Source organism: Gopherus flavomarginatus, chromosome 1, assembly GCF_025201925.1.
Source record: "Gopherus flavomarginatus isolate rGopFla2 chromosome 1, rGopFla2.mat.asm, whole genome shotgun sequence".
NCBI lineage: Eukaryota > Metazoa > Chordata > Testudines > Testudinidae > Gopherus > Gopherus flavomarginatus.
The window spans coordinates 115294317-115319173 of record NC_066617.1 but is presented as its reverse complement, the minus strand read 5'-3'; the positions used below and the strand labels follow the sequence as shown (position 1 = coordinate 115319173).

Here is a 24857-nt window from a genome sequence, read left to right as displayed (position 1 = left end):
AGTTGCTTAAGTATATGCCAGTTGTTGCCATTTCCCCACATGCAGCCTTTGATTGTTGTCCCATTTGCTATTTATTATGGACCAGTTTCTGATACTGTTACTGAAGAGCACGCTCCTCTATAAGAAGTCCCAGTGAAGTTAATGGTACTATTTGTGCAGTAAGGTGCTACTCAGCAGAGTAAGGGGGTAGAACACGATCCTAAGTAAAAGAATCCATTGGTGGTTTATCGTAGGATGTAGGCGAACCTCTCACCTGATAGAACAAAACCAGACACAGTTTGTTTTCTCACTTTTATATAAAATATACATTTACATACATTTTCTTTTGGAAAGACTTCTCCGATCATAACTCCATTAGGCAAAAATGTATCCCACAGTGACAAAGCAAAAGTTTTTCAAAATACTGTACTGCTGACATACATCCAGCTGCTTAAAAGTGTGAATTTAATTTTTCAACATTTCTAATTGGTGGGCTTTTAAAAAATAAGATATGCATAATTGATACAAACAAAGGTACGGAAACAAGAATCATAAGAACAACAGTCAATGCAAATAACTCCCACATGACAGAAGGAGAAAGCAGCATGACAGCCATTTCAGGCAAAGATATTTCTATAGTAATAAATTTGTAGAAGCTGTAACTTTCGCAGAAGATGCTGCCAGGGCAAATTTCCCAGAAGAAAGAATTTTTCAGCAAGTCAGTATAAACATGGCAAGGAAGTTTTGCAAAAAGTTATAAAGGTCACCTTAAGCAGCTTTGCCATGTTAAAACACTATTGTAGACCAAGCAATTTTTCTTTTTGCTGCTCTGTTGAAGTGGACATGAAAGAAAACTCCTACATTATAAAACTACTGCATGAGTCCCCATAAAGCAAAAATCCCTTAGGGCTAGATTTTCAAAAGGCTGTCATCTTCACATGTGAAAAGCAGGAATAGGGTGTGTAATAAAACGCACAGAAATTTCAAGCAGGTGGAAACACACATTGACTTCAATAGAATTTAGGCATGCACTAAGTGCTTTGCTGAACCACGGGCTTATGGAGCATATACAGAACAGCTCAAAGTAAGAGCTAGTAACTAAAACCTGTGTCTTAAATCACGAGAAAAATAGTTTACGCAGTATTGGCCTGATTTTCAAAGGTGCTGAGCAGCTACAGTTCCTGTTCATTTTAGGTAGAGTTGCAGGTGCTCAGAATCTCTGAACGTTAAGAGTTTATATGCATGAGAGCAGGCATGACTTTCTGTGTGTTCCCTCGCTCTCTCATCTTTTATTTGTGGTCTATTTCAGTCTGAAATGAAAGTCATTTTATCTGATGCACATATGTGCTGCTTGGTCAAAATGACTTGCTTACACATTTTTATAAAAATCTAGCCCAAAATGTCCATGTGAAATATAAAAATGTCCTTCCTAAATCCTTTTTTTTGAGAGATGGCAGTAGGGGAGGAGCAAAGAGTGTTGGATTTTAAATAAGTAAAATGTACTAAAAAAACCCCAAACTTCCAAAAGACCCATTAGTTCAGAACATTATTCTGAGTGAGAAAATACAACCAACCCCTCTCCCCTCCCAACAAAACAGAATGACAGCTTTTTAGTTTGCCATTTGAGATTGAAATGTAGTTAGCACAAATGTCCTATCTTTCCAGCTCTGGGTTAATTCTCCACTTTGGATTAAGCTGATGTGCATCTTTAGAGGTGTGTTTAGATAATGCTACTTCATAAGGGAAAGAGCTAGCCACCACCTGTTAAGGTTTTCAGCAAAATATGCATTATAATTTGTAGTTAGCATGCTGAGTACTGCAGTAGGCATAAACCAAAGTATTCATAGTTTATTTTATGAACTATATAAAACCAAAAGGAGAGGATGTTTTCAACCATTAATTCGAGTAAGATCCATTTCATCACAGGTTAACTTGCTCTATTTTTCTTCACAGTAAAATTTCCTTTTGGCTGAGGTAACCTATTGCATATTATTGGGCCATTATCGTTCCTTACCTACAGTAATGTCTTGATGAAGATACATGCCTTGATCCAGCAAAGCACTTTATGGAAGTAGTCTCATTGAAGCCAATAGAATTATTCGTGGGCTTAGAACTACACATGTTTAACTGCTTTGCAGCATCAGGGCTTTAGTCAATTCCCCAAGAACTGTGACAGGATACAGAATACACAGTTTCTACATTATTATTTGGCATGGGTTTGGGCCATAAAGTGCTGGTTAGGGAAAGAGGGATTATTTAAATGAGCTCCTCCTCTCTCAAAAGTTGCCTTAAACTTGTTTTATGATACAACCTTTCATAGCTGTGATAGGCTGGGGTTAAACCGCTTTGCATATCAACATGTTGCCAGCCAAATGTACATTCTTGCGTGTTGGCAGGCAACTGAAATTTACAAGACCAAAGACAGGCAGCGATGACAATACAATGAGCACAAACATGCCCTCTAGCCAAACCAACCATCTCATGCTGGGCTGGTTTCCCTGGGTTGCCCATCTGAGAAGCTAGCATTGTAACAGTACTGCATGTCTCCTGTTGGTCAGAGCCAACATCTTTTCCTGGATCAGGGAGGGACATGAGAAATCTCTTCTACATTTACACAAGTACAAGTTTTAGCAGGATGGGATGGCCTTGATTGAATGCTCTTGTGATAATGATTCAGCCCTCCTATTAGGCCAGCCAGAAAGGACACACAAAACTTCTAGCTAAACAAACTCTCTTCCCCTCTCAAAGTATTCTTTAAAAAAATAAACATTTTTTTCCATTCGAAAAAATAATATAATTGGTCACATTTTAAAGCCACACGCGTGGGGCATGAAGACTGTATCTTCTTTATTTCTGTCTGTCTTACTTTTCTGAGGCTCAGTGTCTATTTTATACTATTTTTAAAAACAAAAGATTCTCCCATCCACCCTTCCCATAACACCTTCCCGCCTGCATTCTCAGCTGTCTTCGGCTAGGTCTCGAAGTGCTGTTGGGCTACAGGAAACTTATCTCAGAAAACTATGGCTCACGGGATAGCTTGCGGCATTGATATAAGCATCTTTATAAACAATAGCTCTGCCAATGTGCAGTACGTGATGCTGTTCAATAGTATCTTTCTCACTCAGGACCCTAGCATGCCATGCGCAAAGGGCCCTTCCTTTGAGATGTTGAGCACCATCCTCAATCTCAGTGGAAGTTAACTGAGGGTGCCAAACACCTCACAGGATTGGGTGCTAAGGCCCCAGTTCTATAAAGTTATCCACACAGCCCATCTTGAGCCCCAGTGACTTCAATGAGTCTCTGTGTGGGCATAAGAACGGAAGTACTGGGTCAGACCAATGGTCCATCTAGCCCAGTATCCTGTCTTCTGACAGTGGCCAATGCCAGGTGTCCCAGAGGGAATGAACAGAACAGGTAATCATCAAGTGATCCATCCCCTGTCACCCATTCCCAGCTTCTGGTAAATAGAGGTTAGGGACACCATCCCTGTCCATCCTGGCTAATAGCCATTGATGGACCTATCCTCCATGAACTTATCTAGTTCTTTTTGGAACCCTGTTATAGTCTTAGCTTTCACAACATCCTTTGGCAAGGAGTTCCACAGGTTGACTGTGTGTTGTGTGACAAAATACTTCCTTTTTGTTTGTTTTAAACCTGCTGCCTATTAATTTCATTGGGCGACTCCTAGTTTTTGTGTTATGAGAAGAGTAAATAACACTTCCTTATTTACTTTCCACATCAGTCATGATTTTATAGACCTCTATCATTTCCCCCCTTAATCGTTTCTTTTAAGGATCTGCCCTCTGCAGGATCAGGGCGTGATTGAGCTTGAAGGGGAGTTGAGTGGGTTAATCTCCGTGTTCTGCTTTGAAAAGTTGCACTTCTAACAGGAAACCTTGGTGCTGGTGCCAAGAAATTAGGTTCTGCAGAGCAAAAGGGAGAGAGCTTCACCTGTATGATGCTTCCTGTTCAACCCTTTCACATACCCCCACTGTAATGGAGTTACTCCCTCCATGGTACATAATGATGGTTCTCACTAAACGTTGGTCTTCCAATGGTTTAAAGTGCTCTGGACTTCTATGGGTATATGCATGTTGTCTGAGCTCTGAAACTTTGTTATGAACTAACTAAAATTCTACCGTGGGAGAACTGGTAAGCCTCAAAGACCACTTTAGCACTCACTTTGCCTGCACAGCCTTCTATGGGGCTTTGCGAGCCTGACTCCCAGGCAGGCCAACTCTGACTTTGTACAGGGAAAGCCTGACAGCCTGTAGCTACTTCATGCAAATAGCCTCAGAATAACAATTTCACTAGGAATCCACCATGTAGGCATGCCATGACGTGAGTAACTGGACATGGGTGAGGCCTCATTTCTTGGGAAACAAGATTAGGGAGGTAAATGGAACAGCAGGATGGAAGCAGAATGTCCGTACTAGCTAAGATAAGGGGCAACACCTAGGGAACCATCTACTATGGGCAAGATAAACCTGGAAGATTAGGTAGAGTCAGTCACACATGGACAGAGCTTGTTTGTTCAGGGATTGGTTCCTACAAAGTGACTAAGCCAATCCCAAAATGTGTGATGCAATGTAGAGTAAATGTATATAAAGGAAGAGGCTTGCTGTGTAACTTATTGGATGTGTGGTATGTCCTATACCCATGTCATACGCTTGAGTCTGATCAACTCAGCATGGCTTTGCTGCCAAATAAGGAAACCTGAATGACAAGACTGGAGTCAGACTGAATTCTTGGGAAACTGAGTGGAAGATGTCTTGGGGGAAATCCAGAAGTCACTAAATGAGTCTACAGCCATGACCAGGCTGGGGAGGAGAATTATCCAAGGATGGGTGACAAGAGAACTGCTGCTGATCTGTTCCTAAAAGACAAGTATGAGCAAGAACGCAGGTAGAGGAGATAGAATGGCAAAATTATATTATTACCAGGTGTGAACGGGTCCCCAAATGTGAACCCAGACACACACTTGCAGTTTACTTGGCCCTGGTTTGAATTGTTCACTTTATAAAGTGAAAATGATCAGGAGGGAGAAGCACAGGAATGCAAAGTCTCCATCAGTCCCATCCAGCTGTTAGAGGCACGACCCTGGACATCTCCACAGTCTGATTGAGCTCCTGGGGAAAAAAAACAACGCTTACTAACCTTCTGTAACTGTTGTTCTTTGAGATGTGTTACTCATGTCCATTCCATATTAGCTGTTTGCATGCACCACATGTACTGTTGCCAGAGATTCTTCCCTCAGCGGGCTCTTGCACCATTTGGTGCTGGGGTAGTAAGGTGGATTGTGGAACAGACATGAGCAACACATCTCGAAGAACAACAGTTACGGAAGATCAGTAGCTGTTTTTCCTTCTTTGAGTGCTTGCTCATGTCCATTCCACGTTAGATGACTCACAAGCAGTACCCAAGGAGGCGGGCTCGGAGTTCATAGACATGCATTCGGTAACATTGCTCTCCCAAACTTGGTGTCATCTCAAGTCTGTTGGGTGATGGTATAGTGGGATCAAGTATCAGACGGGTAGCCATGTTAATCTGTATCCACAAAAACAGATCGGTTGGTGGGTGCTGACCATCCCCACTATTTTTTTCCATGGGTGCTTGGAGTCAGTGCCTCACTTGATTGTCTCCACACTTGTAGCAACGCCAATGAAATCAGTGGAGTTATACTGGTATAAAATTAATGAACCACAGGTGGGTCACCAGCCTGGGAAGCAGTCTAATGAGTGGCGCTGTGTTCATCAGCAGATGTAAACCCACTCTGACAAGCCAGGGAAGGCACATCAGACTGTCAGTGCCAGTAAGAATCTGAAACACACTTCTTGAATTGAAGAGGGTACTAAGCAGGGGTAAGTCTAGCTGGCATAGCTATACTGGCAAAAGGCACTGTAGTGTAAACAAGGCCTGCATTAACCATGTTTTTGGGCTGTTCATTTCCCTTGTTTCTTGACGAAGACGTGTTAGTGAGGGGGTATGATTGGAGGGCACCTGTGGGAGGGGAATAATCTGCCACTTTAGCTGCCAGCTCTCCTGGCCCCACCATGCCCCCAGTAGGGCTGGAAGGGACATGGGAAGAAAGGAGGGTGGTAACTGATGGGCTGTGAGGAGCACATCTACCAGCTGGAGGCAGCAAGAGGAACAGCAGGGAGCCCCAGACTTTGTATCTACTTCAGGGAGCTAGTGTAAAGGAAGGGGCTCTGCACAGCCCTCTGCAGTACAAGAGTACTGTTCATGTGTGGAATGGACCATTCACCTCAGTGGGGTATACTAAGATGAATTAGGATTCTCCAAAGAGATGAACAGTCTAACACAATAGCTCTGGGTGGTGTAAAAGGACTCATTCCTCTCAATGGGAGTTCCCCTCTACCTCAGTTTCAGTTGTGGAATACCATTGTTCAAGGTAATCTCACTATGCATGTCAGTTTTAGAGCAACTGGAATATTAAAATCTTCTTATTGGGGGGAAAGGAGACAGTATCTGAGTAACGCCTGAACCAAATTACTCCAAACTTGCACCACTGCCCCTGTTGTGGCGTACCAATATTTTAGATAATCTCATTAAACGTGGATTTTAGAGTACTATGAAAATTAAAAGAAGCTCATAATGCAGGGGAAGGACATATATTGGGAACCTCTTGATCAAATGGCCTAAATATGCACCTGAGGAATTTTCTGAGGCCAAGGAAGAAGGAAATGTGAAAGTAAGCATCTTTTTTAAGTTGAGGGGAGCATAACAGTCCCCTAAATCCAAGAAGGGGATGATGGAGACCAGGCAGACCATGTGGAACCTCAGTTTCTTGAGATAATTGTTGAGGCGATGCAGGTCCAGGATGGGATGAAGGCCTCCTTTGGCCTTAACAAATATTGGGAGTAAAACCCTTTCCCTCTCAACTTTTGAGGTACCTTTTCCACAGCCCTCATCCGTAGGAGGATCTGCACCTCCTGGTCTAGGAGTTGCTTGTGAGAATGGTCCCTGAAGAGGGACAGGATAGGGGGTGGGAATGAACGGTGGATGAAAACTGAAGGGTATAACCATACACCAATGTATTTAACATCCACTGGTCTGATGTGATGTGGGACCACGCTGGGCTGAAGTTGGAAAGTCAGTCCAAAAACAAAGCGTAGAAAGGATCCGAAGCGGGAACTGGTATAGTGCCCTCGGGCACTCCTTCAAAAGGCCTGCTTGGGCCAACTGGAGTACCTATGCAACCTTGGTATTGAGGTTGAAATGAATAAAAGCAGTTGATGGCACTTGTAACCTCTGTTCCTTCATTTGAACACGTCCTGTATCTTGATGGTGGAATAAAAAAGTGGGCTGACTGTTGAGGCCTGAAATGCTTTCTTGAAGTAGATGGAACATAGAGGCCCTGCGACCGGAGGATAGCCCTTGAGTCATTCAGGTCATGGAGCTTTGTGTCCATTTACCCTGAAAAAAACAAGAAGCCTTTGAAAGGGAGATCCTGAATTGACTGTTGGACCTCCTGAGGTAGCCTCAAGGACTGCAGCCAAGAGCATTGCCTCATGGCCATTGCAAAGGTCATTGTCCCAGCCGCCATGCTGGCTGCATCCAGTGCTGGCTGGAGTGAGGCTCTGACAATGTTCTTTCCCTCTTCTAAGAAGGCAGAGAATTCCTGCCTTAAGTCCTGAGGCATGGAGTCTTTAAATGTGGACAAGGAGTCCAAGTGGTTTGCTGGTTTGAATATATTTTTCTTCCAACAGATCTGGTTTCTGAGTGTCCTTCTGTTTGGGGGTAGCACTTGCTTGGCCCTGTCTATTCCTCTTGTTGGCCGCCAATAAAACTAGGGACCCAGAAAGAGTGTGTGAGAAAGTATAAGTACCCGTACAATTTGGCTGGCAAAGAGTATTTATTCTATGCCCGCTCTGAAGTGGGAGGGAGAGAAGATGGGGTCTGCACAGGACTCTGATCAACCTAATACAGCCTCATTAATGGGTAGGACCACCTGAGATGGTGCTGCTGCAGCCAGAATGTCAATGAGGCTGTGGGACAATTCCTTGAACTCCTCGATTCTTAGCCCCAGGTTAGCTGCTATCCTCTTTAGAAGCTTCTGATGGGCTCTAAAGTCATCACATGGCAGCAAGCCGCTCATCTGGGTAGAGGAGGAAGAGGCCTGTACTGGGGGTGAGGGGGCTTCTTCCTCTTCTTCAGCCTCAATTACCTACATGGGGCCCACATCCTGTGTACCGATACCACATTCGGTACTGGACTCAGGGTCCAGTGCTGAGTGGAGCGGTGCAGGGGCCCTCCTTTCAGAAGCAACTGACTATGACGAGTGGGATGACGGACCCGGTACCAGGGTAAGCCCTCCACGGGTTCCAGAATGGCCACTGCCTAGGCCATTGTCCACCTGACCAGGCACCAGCGAGGGGACCCGCACCAGGATCTGGTGGCATGTAAGACGGATACCAGTGGTGGTTTTTGGGATGGGTGTAGGGCTCCACCTTGAACTCAGACAAAGAGTCCTGCCAAGGTGACCATGGGAAAGTGGTACCCCTCACTTCTGTCAATCAGAGTCGAGTATCTAGGGACCAGTGCTGGATAGGGATGACCTTGTAGAAGAAAACACGGTCAGTTTGCCCATGGAAGGTACGGAAGGTCCTGGTGTTGGGAAGGAGCTCAGATCACCATGCTTTTTATGGCTCATGCTCATTTGGTTGCCAGTGGTTGTCCCATCAGAGTCAACGGTACTGGGAATGATAAGTCCCTGGCCGCTGCAAAGGCCTCCTGAGTTGAAGGCACTGTGATTCTGCTGGTGCCATAATGACTTCTTGGTGTCGGCAGAGAGTCCCGTATTAGACTCAACGTTCTGTGCAGAGTTGATGGTTCTGTCATGGACCCGGGGGTGGAGGAGCGGCCCGACCTGGGTCACACTCCACTGCCTTCCCCTTGCTTGCCTTTCTTTGGCACTGGCAAACACCCTCTCTTGGAGCTTTGCTTTTTATATTTCTTCCTTGACACTGAAGATGAAGAATGTAGCCAGGATACACACAGCACCAAGGCCAAAGTGGTTAGTGCTGAATCTGAGCAGCTTGGCTCCAAAGCCGGTCTTAGAGCAGCTTCCATTAGCATAGTCCTCAGTCTAGCCTGTCTTTTTTCATACAAGGCTTAAAGTTCTGACAAATCTCTTATCTGAGCCTCTCCCAGACACTTCAGACAACTGGAGTGTGGGTTTCTCAGAGGCATAGGCTTGCCACAGGAGACACAAGATTTGAAGCCCAAGGACAGGGGCATGCCCTGTGGCAAAGGGAGCCCCTCAATGATAAAGGAGCGCTTATAACTATCTACATTAGTATTATTTACACTACAACTATACTAAGACTAATAAACAAGGATACAGAGAAGAAACCATTGAAAAATGCCTTGCCAAAGCAAGAGGAGTTGTTCCAGCAAGCATTGTGAGTGGTAAGAAGGAACTGAGAGGGTGTGGCACCAAAGGGCACTCGAGCTGGCCCGACAGATACCACTGAGGGAAAAATCCAAAGTGGAACATACATGAGCAAGAACTCAAAAAAGAATCACCTGGCTATGTGCAAGAGCCAAATTAATACTCTTCAGCATCACCTCGGTACTGAACAGAACCCTATGTGGTTATGCTTCAGTCCTGCCATTGGATCCACTGAACCCGCCCTGTGCTTGGGTGGTACTCTGTTGATTTCTAAACTCTTATTTCATGTCTGTGATTTTACCTACAAAAAGTGATTTTACCTACAAAATCAAACCTTCTAAATAAAGCAGACAGACCCACATCATCACATGACTATGCTTAACTATGGAAACTTCTTTAATTTACTCCTGAGTGCATTTAGAGCTCATGATAGTGACACCCTATTAGCACTGGTTAAAGCCATGTGCCATTGCCATGCAAGATTTCCCTGACCGAGCTGTATCTTCTGTCCCAACGTGAACCACCCGCTATTAATTCCATGACCTGGGCTTCTCTTCAGCAAAGACATGGCAATCAGGCTGAAACAAACTGTATGATGGTTTCATGATGGGGGCTAAGATGAAAACAAGAAACTTGTGAGATGAGCTGCTGTCCAGAGTGAAAGGGCAGGATATCACTACACTGCCTCATCTAACCTTCTCAGCTATCTCAACTATAACAACAGATCAAATACTCATCTCAGCTGAACTGGTGCAACCCTACATATCAATGGGTGTGGCACTGCTGTAATGAAAATTTGGTCCAACATCCAATTGCTTTAGAAATATCAGCAGGGAGAATTATTCAAACACAGCCTTGTGGTGCCGTATTTTCTAACTTTATACAATAAAAGCAACAATCACAGGCCACATTGCTAACTGTGAGGGATGTTGTCCAACTCTTATAAACAGAGTAAAATATATTAAACATTTTATAAGTTAAAAATAAATAACACTCAAAAATAAATGTCCATATTCTGAAGCAAATTGCCTTTCCACTCAATATTTAAAAATATAGATTTTTTTGTGGGGGGAGAGGAAGGGGGGGAGGGAGGTGGACCCATTAAAGAATTCCACATTTCGATTGGACAGTTCCAATTTCTTCATAGAAATTATAATTCTGATTGGGCGAAAAAAGTCATGTGATTTCAGACAATTCTGTGATATCATGAATTTGAATAGTTACAAAAATGATTATCTTCCGAGTAAAACATTCAACTGAGGTTCTTCCTCAAAAACAGCCCTAGTTAGAGAATCATCACTTTCAGAGACAGCCATGTCCAGACATAATTCTCCATTTCCTTGGGGTCATTTTCCAGTCATTGTTGGAGACCTAAAAATGGCCACCATTTCTCCCAGCTTTAACCCTGTAACGACTTTTGATGCTCTCTGCTGATAATTGTCACCATCGTCCTGGCTGAGGAGGACTTTATGGGGAATGTTTTAGAGACCATTAACAGTACTCCTTAAGTGGGTGAATGTTGACTAACAAGAGGCACTGCTCCATCCCTTGCCAGTGGATGAGAACTTTGACTCTACTGCCCACCCAGCTTGGGAAGTGAGAGACCAGGACATCAAAGGTGCATCTCCCACTTACAGCACTCATGGCAGTGATATGCATCTAACCCAAACAGAAGTCTTGATTAAAACAGGGTTTTCACTCATTCTTCAGCATACCCTATAGAAATGAAGGGTCTCCAGCAACTTTGGTGATGCACAAATGTGCCCCCCAAATTTGCCCTCCTTAACTCTTAGTCACATCACAGCTCCTTCTGTGTCACTTCTGCCAATGGGCTTCCACTTCTCTTTCTTCTGCAAGGGGCACGATGCTCCTTCCACCAGCTACGTCTGATCTTTCTCCTGGACTTCCTGCAATCGTTTCTCTAAGCGATCCAGTTTAGCCAGATTCTCCTTCAGCAGCTTGCTGTTTGGAACCAGCTGTAAAGCCTTCTCGTAATAGCTACGTGCATTGATGTAGTCTCCCTATAAAAGGGGGAAAGAGAGTCATTCGTATTCTCTGACATTGAAACATCATTGCCTGAGACCGGCAAGCTCCATAATGGATGGAGAAAGCAATTTAAAAGTGTGTTTGACATGTTTTGAAACAGCAACACTCCATTCATTATTAAATTGGTCAACTGGTATTTCAGAAGAACTCACTCTGTGCCTAAATTAGATCAACAGGGACATGGCAAGAAGCAGATTAGAACAAAGCTATAATGTCCAAGCAGAAGATATGTATAATATGAGTTAAACCAATATCTTTAGGACATTCAGAAAAATATGCTACAATAATCATCAAGTATGAAATCACGTCTTGTCAACATATTTCCACCAACTGGTGTCAGTATTATGCATTAGACACTATCATCAAGTGGATTAGGTAAGGTGGAATTTAAAGGGCTGATTCTCAACTGCATAGACTAGGAACATTTATCCAACAGTTTAAAAACACACACTGTAGATTATGTGCTAAGCACAGCTTCACTAATGAAGGAGCACACCTTTCAAAAGACAGACTATGCTCTCAGCCTTTCCATCTCCAGTGTTTTCCTGACCACTTCTTGAATTATCAACCTTTCTCTGAAGGGAGACAGCCCTTCAGGGTTCCATGTTGCTGCTGCTTTTGCCTCTGATTTATTGCTCAGTCCAGGTGCTCCCTCCCCCCGCATGTCGTATCTAGATCCACTGGATACTTGTGTGATGACAGCCATTTTGACCAATACACTAGGGACTGAACTAGAGATTTCCAGAATTAAAGGCACAAATCTCTACAACTTGAGTTAGAGCCAGGATCTCTAGCTGGGGCTGTAAAAGACTCACATCCTCTTTGGATCCAACTCAGCAGGCAACAAAAAAAGACACACTGAACAGGCACTTAGCTGCCTGATGGCAAGTTCAGCAATGTATTAGAAGAACAGAAATAGTTCCTTTACTTGACAGCCTGCAGAAAAGCTAAGAAATCTTCCTACCTTGATATGCTTAATCCCTCCCATGTTCATCCATGCCTGAGCTTGATCTGGATTCAGTTCCACAGCCACTTTATAGCTCTAAATAAATATGAAATGTCTTCAGGTTAAGACGCTTGTGTCCCTGACTAAAAGCCACATTACGTGGGAAATGACTCCCCCCACCAATCCCTTTAAAATACTGTTGTCTTCTTCCTTGATTTTTCTTACGTACAAAATGTGCATTGTTTCAGAGCGTTAAGTGGAGACGAATGAAGTGACCATTTCCCCAAAGGGCCTATTTGGGGGAATTTGCTTTGTCTGCAGAGTCCTGCAGGGAATCCAGGCAACTTCCAGGACAGTGCACTACCTTCTGCTGATCCTGACGTGCAGGGATGCTCTGCACTTTACAGCTACCTTCTGCACATGACATTTACCTTATAAGAAAAGAATCTCCACAACTCCACATCAGCATGTATATGCAGGGAGGGAGAGAACATTGGCAAGGTTTTATTATCTGAATGGCTGCAGTCTTTCTTACAACATGGATACCTGTGTGCAGATTTAACAAGGACTGTAGGTAGCTTCCCCCTACCCCTTTATTTTGCTTCTACAAGGGGGGGTGGGGGAATCATTAAAAGAATTTCTGGACTCTGAGGATCACCTCTATTTTTGGGACATCATAACAGATGAGGATTCAAAGAGCATCTGGACATTTATATGGATAACAAGTATACTCAGAGTTCTAATTAATTATAACAAAATATTTGGACAGGGTGTTAAACCTTATGATTCAGGACTTAAACTTATGATCTCTAATAGCTAGAGAGCTATCCCTGATTCCACAAGTAATCTACCGAATTGGAGGGAGATTCTTTGTGTAGCAGTATTTCAAAAAGGAAAGGAGGCAGAGAGAACACTGTTGTAACTTTAACTATGGAATTGTGACTACCCTTCCATAATCCCAGCTGTCCTATATGGTGACCAGATGAGCTATATAAGTGAACAAGCACCACATATGTTCTCTGCAGAATATTAATTACAGCTAGTGAGCTCAGTTCTTGAACTATAAACATAGCCATGTGCTTTAGAGCGGTTACTTGTTATACCTCAAAAGCCTTGTCAAGAAGGTTTTGTTCTCTCAGCTGATTTCCCTTAGTAAAAAAGAGCTCCGATATGACTTTTGGATCCTTTGGTTTTAGCTGCAGAGCTTTATCTATAGCTTCAAGGGCCTGCAGAGAGAGAGAGAGAGAGAGGACACAATATTCTATTCTATCCAGGTTCTTATGCTGTGCCCATCTCTATGATATTGGAGCACATGAACCACTGAGCAATACACAGCATCATCACCCTGCTCCCCAAATTTCTGTTTGCTCGTGGACCTTTACCACATTCAGAAACCTAAATTCTAGCACCTCACAGCCTGATTTTCCGAGATGCTGACCAGATCCCAGCAGCTGGAGTCGGTAGGAACTGAGTACTCAACACCTCTGGAAAAAGAAAAAAATCAAGCCTTTGGCCTTCAATCCTATTTCCTAGAGCAGTTTTTCTCAATGACCCGTCCGTGGATTGGCACTGGTCCATGAGATTTTCCTGACAGTTTAAAAAGGCAGCAAGCCGGTCCCTGGTATCAAAAAATTTAAGAAACACTGACCTAGCTGAACCGAAGCATCATATAAAGCAATCCAGCTATTGTGCATGCACAAACTATATCAGTCATGATGTGGCTACATGCCCTTGCTACACATGTCTCAGGACAGGATCTAGCCTTTGGCTGTACAGAGATTAAAATTCATCTCAAACCCTTTGATTGTGTGTGGGGGGGACAGCAGCACACGGAGTTCCCAGTACCTTGCTGTAATGCTCCTGCTTGCTGTAGATTGCTGATAAAAGGCGGTAGCATTCTAGGCACTTGGCCTCTTCTGTCACAATATGGTTAGTCATTTTTTCAGCTTCCTTTGTTTGTCCCATCATTGCTAAAACCTGTGCCTAGAGATCAATGATAAACAGAGTTTTCATCCCTTTTTATCACATTCCTCTCTTGTCACGCATTGATGCCAAAAGAGCTGTGAAAACTTAGGCTAGCCTGCTTGGCTGGTAAGATCAGAGTCAATACAGTAGCTCAGCTATCATGCACTACTAAGCCCGGGACCCAACGTCTAGTCCTGGCATCCTGCTTTCTGGCAAGGGAGGAGGTGGGAGTGCTAACAGGAAGTGGTTCAGCAGCACCTGGAGGACAGAAGGAATGACTGGCTGGCTTTGGAGCAAGTCATTTCTGGTCATCCTCAGCTAGAATATGAGGCCTAACGGTGTGAGAAGAAAAAAGAGTTGGAGGCCAATCTTCTGGGCTTTGACACAGATGAGGAAGACCCCTTCCTGCCTCAGGACAAAATTAAAACCAAGACTTGCTCAGTTGCCTGCTCTAAGGAAAGCTCACAGTAATTATCATCCATATGGAAAGAGAGCCAGGCTGAGACTGAACCCCCTCAAATCTCCACGCCTTGGATAATATTTCTAAACAGTAACATACCCCTGCCACCAATGTTCTCTACACTCACCAGGGCCAGTCGAATCTCCCTGTTTGAAGGCTGCAGTGCTGCGGCTTCCCTGTAAACCTGTAAAGCTTCTTCATACCGCCCCGTGTTATAGTAGAGAGCTCCCAGTGGGGACAGAATTTCCGCCTTCCGCGATACTTTCAATGCTCTACATGTTGGGAAGAACAAAATGCCTTCAGGTGATACTGGGATGAGAGTGTAAAACAAGAGTGGGATTGGCTGTGGGATTTGCCTTGGAAGTGTTAGTGCTCTGCACTGCCAGACCAGAGCCTGAGGGCTGGTCCCATTCTGACCTTTTGCTCCAAGCCAGCCCAAAAGGAAAGAGTGGAAGAGGCAGCATTCATAGTCCCTGGTGGGAGAAGGGAATGCCCCCAACAGCAGTCCCGCTGGCCTGTTAATGAGCAGAAGGGACAGGCTCTGAAGGTAATGGAAATCTGCAGCTATGGTGATGGAACTAAGGGTGCTGCCAGAGCCCCTGGCTTAAAGTAGTGTTATCAATCCAAATACATGGTTTCTGCCTTCAGCACCCACACTGTAAAAATTGTTCCAGCACCACTGGCTGTGGGATGAGGATGGCAATGCAGGTAAGAAAAGGAAGGTGTTCCAACAAGGAGGCAAAAGAAAGTCCATCCCCTCTTACCCATTAGGAGGAAAATCTCAAAGAAGCTGTTTGTTCAGCACACAGTGCAGCGCTGTATTGTAGAACAGGAGATTCCCTGAAGAGAGCATGGATTCCTGGAGGTGTAGGACTTGGCTCAGGATTGCCTGGCAGTGACATACTCTAATACAGATGTGACAGTCCCTCCCTGGAATGCTTTTAGCGTCATGTGAATGGCATTAACGTTTTTAATGATAACAACCAGAAACCACTGATCTCATAAACGAGAACACCCCTGCAGCTGAAGGTAGCAGAGGATGTCCCGAGGCTGGGCTCAGGAGGAGCATAGCAAGGCACTTGCTGAACAGTCCAGGCCGGCTGATCGTCAACTGAATTATAGTGCACTGCGTGCACTCAAAAACCAGCCAGACACAGAAACAATGGTGAACATATTCACTCCCTCCGAATGACAGAAGAACCAACACTGCACTGGATGATTAAAATGCTAACAAATCTTCGTAAGGTCTTGTAATAAAGACTGGATGCGGGTGGAGACAAGTGAGGAGTCAGCCTCCTGTCCTGAATCACGGACTCAATGGGTACATCTACACTGCGATAAAATACCCGTGGCACCAAGTCTTAGAGCTTGGGATCAGCTGGTTTGGACACGCAGGGTTGGGGATGCGGGACCAAAAATTGCAATGTAGATGTTAGGGCTTGGGCTGGAGCCCAGGATCTGAGATCCTCCACATTCACGAGGTCTCAGAGGCCTGGCTCCAGCCTGAGCTCAAACCTCTACACTGCAATTGTATAGTTCCGCAATCCAAGTCACTTGACTCGGGCCAGCTGTGGCCATGCTGCAGGTCTTTTATCACAGTGTAGATGTACCCATAGACTTTAAGGCCAGAAGGGGCCATTGTATTCATCTAGTCTGACCTCCTGCACATGACAAGCCACAGAACCTCACTCACCCACTCCTGCACTAGGCACCTAACCTTTGGCTGAGTTACTGATGACCTCAAATCTTGATTCAAAGACTTCAAGATACAGAGAATCCACCACTTACTCTAGTTCAAACCAGAAAATGACCCATGTCCCATGCTGCGACGAAGGTGAACCCCTCACAGGGTCTCTGCCAATCTGACCTGGGGAAAATTACTTCCTGACCCCAAATATGGTGATCAGTTAGAACCTAAGCATGTGGGTGAGACCCACTACCAGACACCAGGGAAATAATTCTCTGATGTAACTCAGCCCTCCCTCTCTAGTGTTCCATCTCCCACCATTGGAGACATTTACTAATAGCTGTCATGGATGAGCTGTATGCCATTTTAGGCAACCTCATCATACCATCCCCTCCATAAACTTATCAAGCTCAGTCTTAAAACAAGTTAGGTTTTTTGTCCCCACTGCTCCCCTTGGAAAGTTGCTCTAGAATTTCACTCACCTGATGGTTAAAAACCTTCATCTAATTTCAAGCCTAAACTTATTGATGGCCAATTTATATTCATTTGTACCTGTGCCAACAATGGCTCTTAGTTTAACGAACTCCTCTCCCTTCCTAGTGTTTTCCCTTTGATGTTTATTTACAGAGAGCTGTCATATCTCCCCTCAGCCTTTGGTTGGTTAGGCTAAACAAGTTAAGCTCCTTAAGTCTCCTCTCATATGACAGGTTTTCCATTCCTCAGATCATCCTAGTAGCCCTTCTCTGCACCTGCTCCACTTTGAACTCATCTTTCATAAACATGGGAGACCAGAATTGCACCCAGTATTCCAGAGGAAGTCTCACCAGTGCCTTGTATTATGTCAATAACGCTTCCCTGTCTCTACTGGAAATACCTCGCCTGATGCACCCTAGGACTGCATTAGCCTTTTTCATGGCCGCAGCATATTGGCAGCTCAGAGTCATCCTGTGATTGCACAGTACACCTAGGTCTCTCTCCTCCTCTGTTGCTTCCAATTGATACATCTCCAGCTTAGAGGGAAAATTCCTGTTGTTAGTCCCTAAGTGCATGACCACTTTGCACTATTAAGTTTCATCCTATTTCTATTACCTACCGTTTGTACCAAGCTTCAGCCTGTTTGTTCTGCCCCAGAGAGCGGTAGAGCCTGCCCAGGTTCACCATGGCCACGTAATGGTTTGGGCTGAGCCAGATGGCCTGTTGGTAGTGGGATACTGCTCTCTCAGGAGCCCCTGCAAAGCAAAAGGCTGTTAGGTTGGCGCCTTACGGAAGTCTCAAAAGTTTCAGCACTAAATCAGGCTTCTGATTCTTTAGAATCACCATCATCAGTTGCAAAATACTCCTTTTATCAGCCTTCAGTGTACTTGGAACATGGGAACCATCATAAGAGAAAAATCCTGTCTCATCTGTTCTTGAAATTATGCACAAAGGGAAATTGCCATTCAAACAAGAGTAAGGGGAAAATGAGATTCAGGAGTCTAACTTTAGGCACAAATTTACCCAGCTGTAAAAGATAGAGGCTGAAACAAATGAAGACAGGACAAACAGCTCCAGTTTTAAAATGAATTTGGCTACTGAGGGAAATATTTTTTTGGTTATAGAAAGTAGGAGCAGCAAGTGGCTACTGAGTTACAAGCAGCAGTTGAAAGGACAGTCAGGCTCATAGGATGGGAACAGAGAGAAGTCGTCTCTCAAATCCAGGTACTCTGGAAAAAGAAAAATAGTAACTAAAAACTAATTTGACAATAAATATAGTCAAAATTTAGAGAAAGGGTATTTCAATCCTTCCCCTAAAGTGTTATCGCTTCTTTCCACTCAGAATTACTGTTGTGAAGGCTACATGGGACAAACACATATTTTTAATATTTGGCAAAAAAGATTCAAATCCAGCAGCCACAGACAAATAACAATAACCTACCCCCCAGTTTGCAAAAATGGTAGGCTACTGATTCCCTTTTGGGTGGCTGAGGGCATGCACAGCCTTTGCACTCAGGACTCAAAAGGCACCTGAGGCAGACTCCAACAGATTACTAATCCCCACGCTGCTGCAGTTATTTCCAGGGTTTAGAATATATTGGTAGAAAATGCCTGTTTTGTAGAATATAATCAGGATGTCTATGTTTCAGAGGAACCATTGGGTGGCACTGTGTCACTGTATTTTACCTATCTACACACAAAATAACAAAATGTGATTCTGAAATCCACTAGATCAAACACAAATGCACAATATTTTGTTTTGTAAGTTACTTGAAAAACTATAATCATTCTTCTGTGCCTTATGTTTAAAAAAAAAAAGCTGAAGTTCATTTTGTGCTGAAGAAAGGTGCCAGATTGCTCGTCCTGGGGAGTGAATTTGCATTTATAATAATTTTATGTCTAGCCTTTCATACTGAAGGATCTCATCATACTTTATGCACATACACACTGCATATTAACTACAAGATAAGCATAGGCATAGTTGAAGTCACCAATATCCCAGCAATGCAAATATGAAAACTTCAGAAGATGTTAACTCAGCTAGATTGCATATCTTGGGCCGGATTCTCAGCTAGTATAAATCACCGTAGAGGGAACTATGTCTATTTGCAGCTGCTGACGCTCTGTCCCTTCACGTGTTTTATGACAAACCATTTCACAATGAACAGTACTATATTAAACTGCATTTTTAGCCAGAAAAAAAAACCAGGTTGAATTTTCCTTGAATTTTTAAAGGAAAGCAAGAGAGAAATCCATACTGAGAATCATAAGCACTTAAAATGCCTCAAAGACAGAAGAAGACATAGCCCTTCAGGGTAGAATATTCAGTGATAGTCTAACTCTGCCCTCACTGATGACCAGATGCCCATCTTTGAAGTGCCTTAATATTTACAGTGGCATAAGTACTTAATCCACAGCTAGTGAGAGAACTTAAGTCTTTAAGGTCAATTAATGCCTACATATTAGGTGCACATTTAATAGGCACACACTTACACAGGAGGGAGGAGTGCATCTCATTATCCATGTGCCCACTGAGGGCTTGTCTTCGCTGCAGAGATAACACTAAAGTTAAAACTCATGTTGTCCCTAACTTGAGCCCTACCCACACATAAAAACCTGTAGCTTAAGGCCAGTGGTGCTTCTCATTTGAATTGGCTGGCCCAAGAAGAAGAATTCAAATTAGCACATCTCATCAGCTGCTAATACAATCACTCTATGCAGCTCGCATGTTATTTGCAGCCTGGCTACTCTCACTCAAGGTAGGCTAACTGGAGAGGAGTAAACATGAGGGTAGATTGCTCAAATTAACTCTCAGAGAAGACACATCTTGTGATTTAACACAATTTTCCATTGTGTAAGTGTAGTAGCCATTTTTCAAACAAACATTCACAACTTTATTGTCCAGTTGTCTTCAGACTTGGTCATATCCTCAACAGAATTATTTACATTTCAAGTTTCAAAATTCAGCCTTTTCTTTTTTAAAGTTATGTGTAAGGTGGGGGGGGGTATGGGGATTATGTCGCAACAGAACAGGGACAAGTTACCCTTTCTCCTTGCAGAAAGGACAAGTGTAAAGAGAAATGGATTTATGCTAAATTGAAATGGAACCTCAAGAATTGAATAGGGCATTCTGGCAGCTTCACACAACAGTTTAGGACTGGAAGGGAAGTTTGAACTTTGCCAAGACACAAGGGTAAAATCTCTACTTCTGAACCTAACACTCTGATGTCTTTCACAGCCCCACATACACGGCACTTTTGTTTTCTACTGGCAGCAGCACAGTGCCCACTAACATCAGACAAGAGTTAGGGTGAGGGGTCAGTACTAACTCAGAGGGAAGAGTGCCAGAATCACGAACACCACTTCTTGCCAGATCCTGGTGTTCCAAGGATTCCCTTCCAAGTATTAACTGAGTCTGCCCTTCTTTAACTTTGAGATGTGAAAACAGCATAGCCTGAAGCACAGAATGGGCATCGGCTATGCCAGCTTAGTCTGCAGCATTTCACCAATGTCTCAACCCGGTTCTGCAGGAACCACCTCTAGTAGCAAGAGGGTAGTTTAGTTTCTGTGTCTGTCTAAACTTGGCCGTGCTTCTAAAACTGTCAATAAAAGGTCCAGTTGGGGTTGTGATTTTTATTATGCAGATGCCAAGAACTGCCTGGGGCCATGGAAGCTGGATTTGAACGAATAGCATAGAAGTGAAAGGCTCTGTATCCCATTACCAATCCGCTGAGAAATTCATTCTCCCCACAAGAGTTGTAAGTTTTTATTTTGCCAAATGATTGTATTGTAGTTTCAAAGCTTTGTTTATTTTACAGCAGTAGCATTCAGCTTCTCATAGAGCAACTTTGTCACTGAGCAGAGTCACAAACAGCCACAAAAGTGACATGGGTTTGTCTGTCTGTCCCTCTTTGGCTTTGAGTGCTCATGAGTTCCTGGGGAAATCATCACACGGTTGTCAGGCCACTGTGTGATGCATTGCGCATCCTCGAGAATATAGCTGCAGGCACTGGTATGGTGAGACAAATGTGGCAGGAAACACAGTGAGAATCACTGCTGTACAGTGTTACATTTGTTACAAATCTCTTCAAACCTCAGCACTGCGGTCAGTCTCAAGAGAGAGGGACAGTCTGTATTTAATTATTTGGAGTTTTACAAACTACAATGTAAGTGTGTCCATCCTCTGCTCTGGGAGCCCTTGACAATCTTTAAAAAATATCCTACTAAATAAACCAGAGCCACTCAACACAGCAAATAAGCCAGCAACATAAATCTGCTAGCTCCATCTCACTTACCGGAATCAACTAAGAAAACACCATAGTTATTATGCAGATCAGAGCTCTCTGGACAATTCTCTATCCCAGCCTGATAAACTTCCTGGGCTTCTTTAAATTGTTCCTTAAACAAATGAAGATTTGTTAGTGGTAATATCAGCTTTGTTACTATATACAGATATTTCATGGAAATGCCTTGTTATCATCACACAGAACTTCAACAGTCCATGTTATTTCATCTCAGTATTCAGGGAGCTGTGTACATAGGTGAACTCTTGTCCCCTATTAAAAGGCAATGGGAGTTATTCCACTGACTTCAGTGGGGCTAGGATTTCACCCACAGAGTCAATGTTTGCCAGCTGTTACCTCACAGGGGTACTAGCAATTACCTCCACTTCCCCATACAGTCACAACAGGAGGTAGTTGTGGTAAATGTTGCCAAAAGTCAATTATTCACTCAGTTCCTGTCCTGAGTGGTTTCCTGGTGTCAGGGGCATGCACAAACGGACGGGCCGGGGGGGGGGGGGGAAACAGGGCAGCTGGCTGCCAGCGAAGCTCCTCCTCCCCCGACAGCTACAGCTTCTACTTCCCTGCCGTTGGGAGTCCCAGGGGTTGCCTCTGCCTCCAGCCCTTGACTCACATCACCTGCAAAGGAGGCAGAAGCACTGGGACTCCAGCAGTAGGGAAGGAGAAGCCACAGGCTGCAGCTGCAGGGTGGGGGGGACCCTGCAGCCAGCCACTCTGCTGCTTCCTCCCTTCCCTGGGCTGCAGCTGCAGGGGGAGTTGCTGTCTCCTTGCTGCTGAGTGTCCCCGCCAGAGGCCTCCAGAGAAATGGGGACGGGACACATGAAACTTTCATTTGTGTGTGTTTAACGTGCCCCTCCAAAAGTATTCAAACGGAAATTGCTGCAGTACCTGGTGTGGACTGTTGAATAAAATGGGTTCCAAGGTCTAAGGCAGCGATACTCAGACCTCAGTGCTTCAGGAGACAAATTAGCAATCAACATTACCCCAAAGAGCCACAATAGTGTGAATTCATTCACTACAGTACAATTCATATTTCAATAGCAGGACAGGGGAAATATTTAGTTTTCGTACATAGATAGAATTCTCACAACAAATAAGTGAATAACTTAGTGCAATTTGATAGCTTAATTGGTTAATAACATTGTAAAAGCATCCTTGTTGGTTAATAACTTAGACTGGTTAATAATTAAATCACACACGGTTTTAATATCATGTGCTGCAAAGAGCCACAGGAGACACATTAAAGAGCCAATTGTGGCCCGTGAGTCGCAATCTGAGTATCACTAGTCTAAGGCATGGTCTATGCCTCAAATTTAGGTCGCTGTAGCTACATTGCTCAGGGCTGTGAAACAATTTGCACCCTGTGTGATGCAGTGAGGTCGACCTAACCTCCACTGTAGATGCAGCTAGATCGATGGAAGAATTTTTCCATCGACCGAGCTACTGCCTCTAGGAGAGTCAGACTACCTACATCTGCTGAAAAACCCCTTCCATCGAAGCAGGAAGTGTCTGCACTATAGTGGCACAACCAGAGCACTGTAGCTGCTCTGCTGCAGCCTCTGTATTGTAGGTAGACACACCCTAAGGCTGCTCTAAGTTATTGTTGAATACATGCTGCTATTCCGTCTGCACATCCCTGTAACTACATTACCAGTCTGGGTCAGCTCCCAGACTGCTGCACTGTGCAGCACAATATGGGCAGAAGGTGACCAGCCCTCTGTGGAGAAAGAAGTGGTTCGGGACTATTTAGAAAAACTGGACGAGCACAAGTCCATGGGGCTGGGCGTGCTGCATCCGAGGGTGCTAAAGGAGTTGGCAGATGTGATTGCAGAGCCATTGGCCATTATCTCTGAAAACTCATGGCGAACGAGGGAGGTCCCGGATGACTCGAAAAAGGCTACTGTAGAGTCCATCTTTAAAAAAGGGAAGAAGGAGGATCTGGGGAACTACAAGCCAGTCAGCCTCACCTCGGTCCCTGGAAAAATCATGGAGCAGGTCCTCAAGGAATCATTTCTGAAGCACTTAGAGGAGAGGAAACTGATCAGGAACAGTCAGCATGGATTCACCAAGGACAAGTAATGCCTGACTAACCTAATTGCCTTCTGTGAGGAGATAACTGGCTCTGTGGATGAGGGGAATGCAGTGGATGTGTTATTCCTTGACTTTAGCAAAGCTTTTGATACGGTCTCCCACAGTATTCTTGCCAGCAAGTTAAAGAAGTATGGGCTGGATGAATGGACTATAAGGTGGATAGAAAGATGGCTAGATTGTCTGGTTCAACGGGTAATGATCAACGGCGCCATGTCTAGTTGGCAGCCGGTTTCAAGCGGAGTGCCCCAAGGGTCAGTCCTGGGGCCAGTTTTGTTCAATATCTTCATTAATGATCTGGAGGATGGCATGGACTGCATTTTCAGCAAGTTTGCAGATGACACTAAACTGGAGGGTAGGGCTAGGATACAGAGGGACCTAGACAAATTAGAGGATTGGGCCAAAAGAAAGCTGATGAGGTTCAACAAGTACAAGTGCAGAGTCCTGCACTTAGGACAGAAGAATCCCATTCACTGTTACAGACTAGGGACCGAATGGCTAGGAACCAGTTCTGCAGAAAAGGACCTAGAGGTCACAGTGGACGAAAAGCTGGATATGAGTCAACAGTGTGCCCTTGCTGCCAAGAAGGCAAACAGCATTTTGGGCTGTATAAGTAGGGGCATTGCCAGCAGATCAAGGGACGTGATCATTCCCCTCTATTCGACATTGGTGGGGCCTCATCTGGACTACCGTGTCCAGTTTTGAGCCTCACACTTCAAGGAAGATGTGGAAAAATTGGAAAGAGTCCAGCGGAGGGCAACAGAAATGATTAGGAGGCTGGAGCACATGACTTATGAGGAGAGGCTGAGGGAACTGGGATTGTTTAGTCTGCAGAAGAGAAGAATGAGGGGGGTTTTGATAGATGCTTTCAACTACCTGAAAGGGGATTCCAAAGAGGATGGATCTAGACTGTTCTCAGTGGTACCTGATGACAGAACAAGGAGTAATGGTCTCAAGTTGCAGTGGGGGAGGTTTAGGTTGGATATTAGGAAATACCTTTTCACTAGGAGGGTGGTGAAGCACTGGAATGGGTTACCTAGGGAGGTGGTGGAATCTCCTTCCTTAGAGGTTTTTAAGGTCAGACAAAGCCCTGGCTGGGATGATTTAGTTTGGGATTGGTCCTGCTTTGAGCAGGGGGTTGGACTAGATGACCTCCTGAGGTCCCTTCCAACCCTGATATTCTATGATTCTATGAAATGACCTGAAGGAGTGTTTGCAGCTCCTCATAGATTTCAATGAGATCTGTGGGTATTCAGCATTTCTGGAAAATCAGGCTATAACTGTTTGTTTTGTAATGCACCTGGTGACTTCCTGCGTATAAAAGGCACTTTATTGCCTACATTCTAGCTAGTATGAATTTCATAAGTATGCAGCCTGACACTATGAGGAGAATAAGGTCTTTAATTCTGATTGAACAGCAATTATAAGGTTTTCCACTTCCCACAGCAGTCCAGCTGGCATGAGAAAACTACCTGCTTGCTCATACACAAGAGTGT

The 24857-nt window shown here is 44.2% G+C and overlaps 1 protein-coding gene across 8 annotated transcripts in view; it reads right to left on the bottom strand.

Annotated features, from left to right (window-relative positions):
* Positions 1–277: 277 nt before the first annotated feature.
* The window catches only part of TMTC1 (transmembrane O-mannosyltransferase targeting cadherins 1), a 214191-nt gene continuing 189611 nt past the window's right edge, over positions 278–24857 (bottom strand). For all 8 annotated transcript variants that reach the window (XM_050918180.1, XM_050918178.1, XM_050918179.1 and 5 more), the window contains 7 exons: positions 21268–21370; positions 17592–17727; positions 14939–15083; positions 14232–14369; positions 13490–13612; positions 12405–12482; positions 278–11415 (listed from right to left, as the gene is read on the bottom strand). In XM_050918180.1, coding sequence (XP_050774137.1) covers positions 11275–11415; positions 12405–12482; positions 13490–13612; positions 14232–14369; positions 14939–15083; positions 17592–17727; positions 21268–21370 — 864 coding nt within the window. In that variant the 3' untranslated portion in view covers positions 278–11274. The remainder of the gene's footprint in view (positions 11416–12404; positions 12483–13489; positions 13613–14231; positions 14370–14938; positions 15084–17591; positions 17728–21267; positions 21371–24857) is intronic.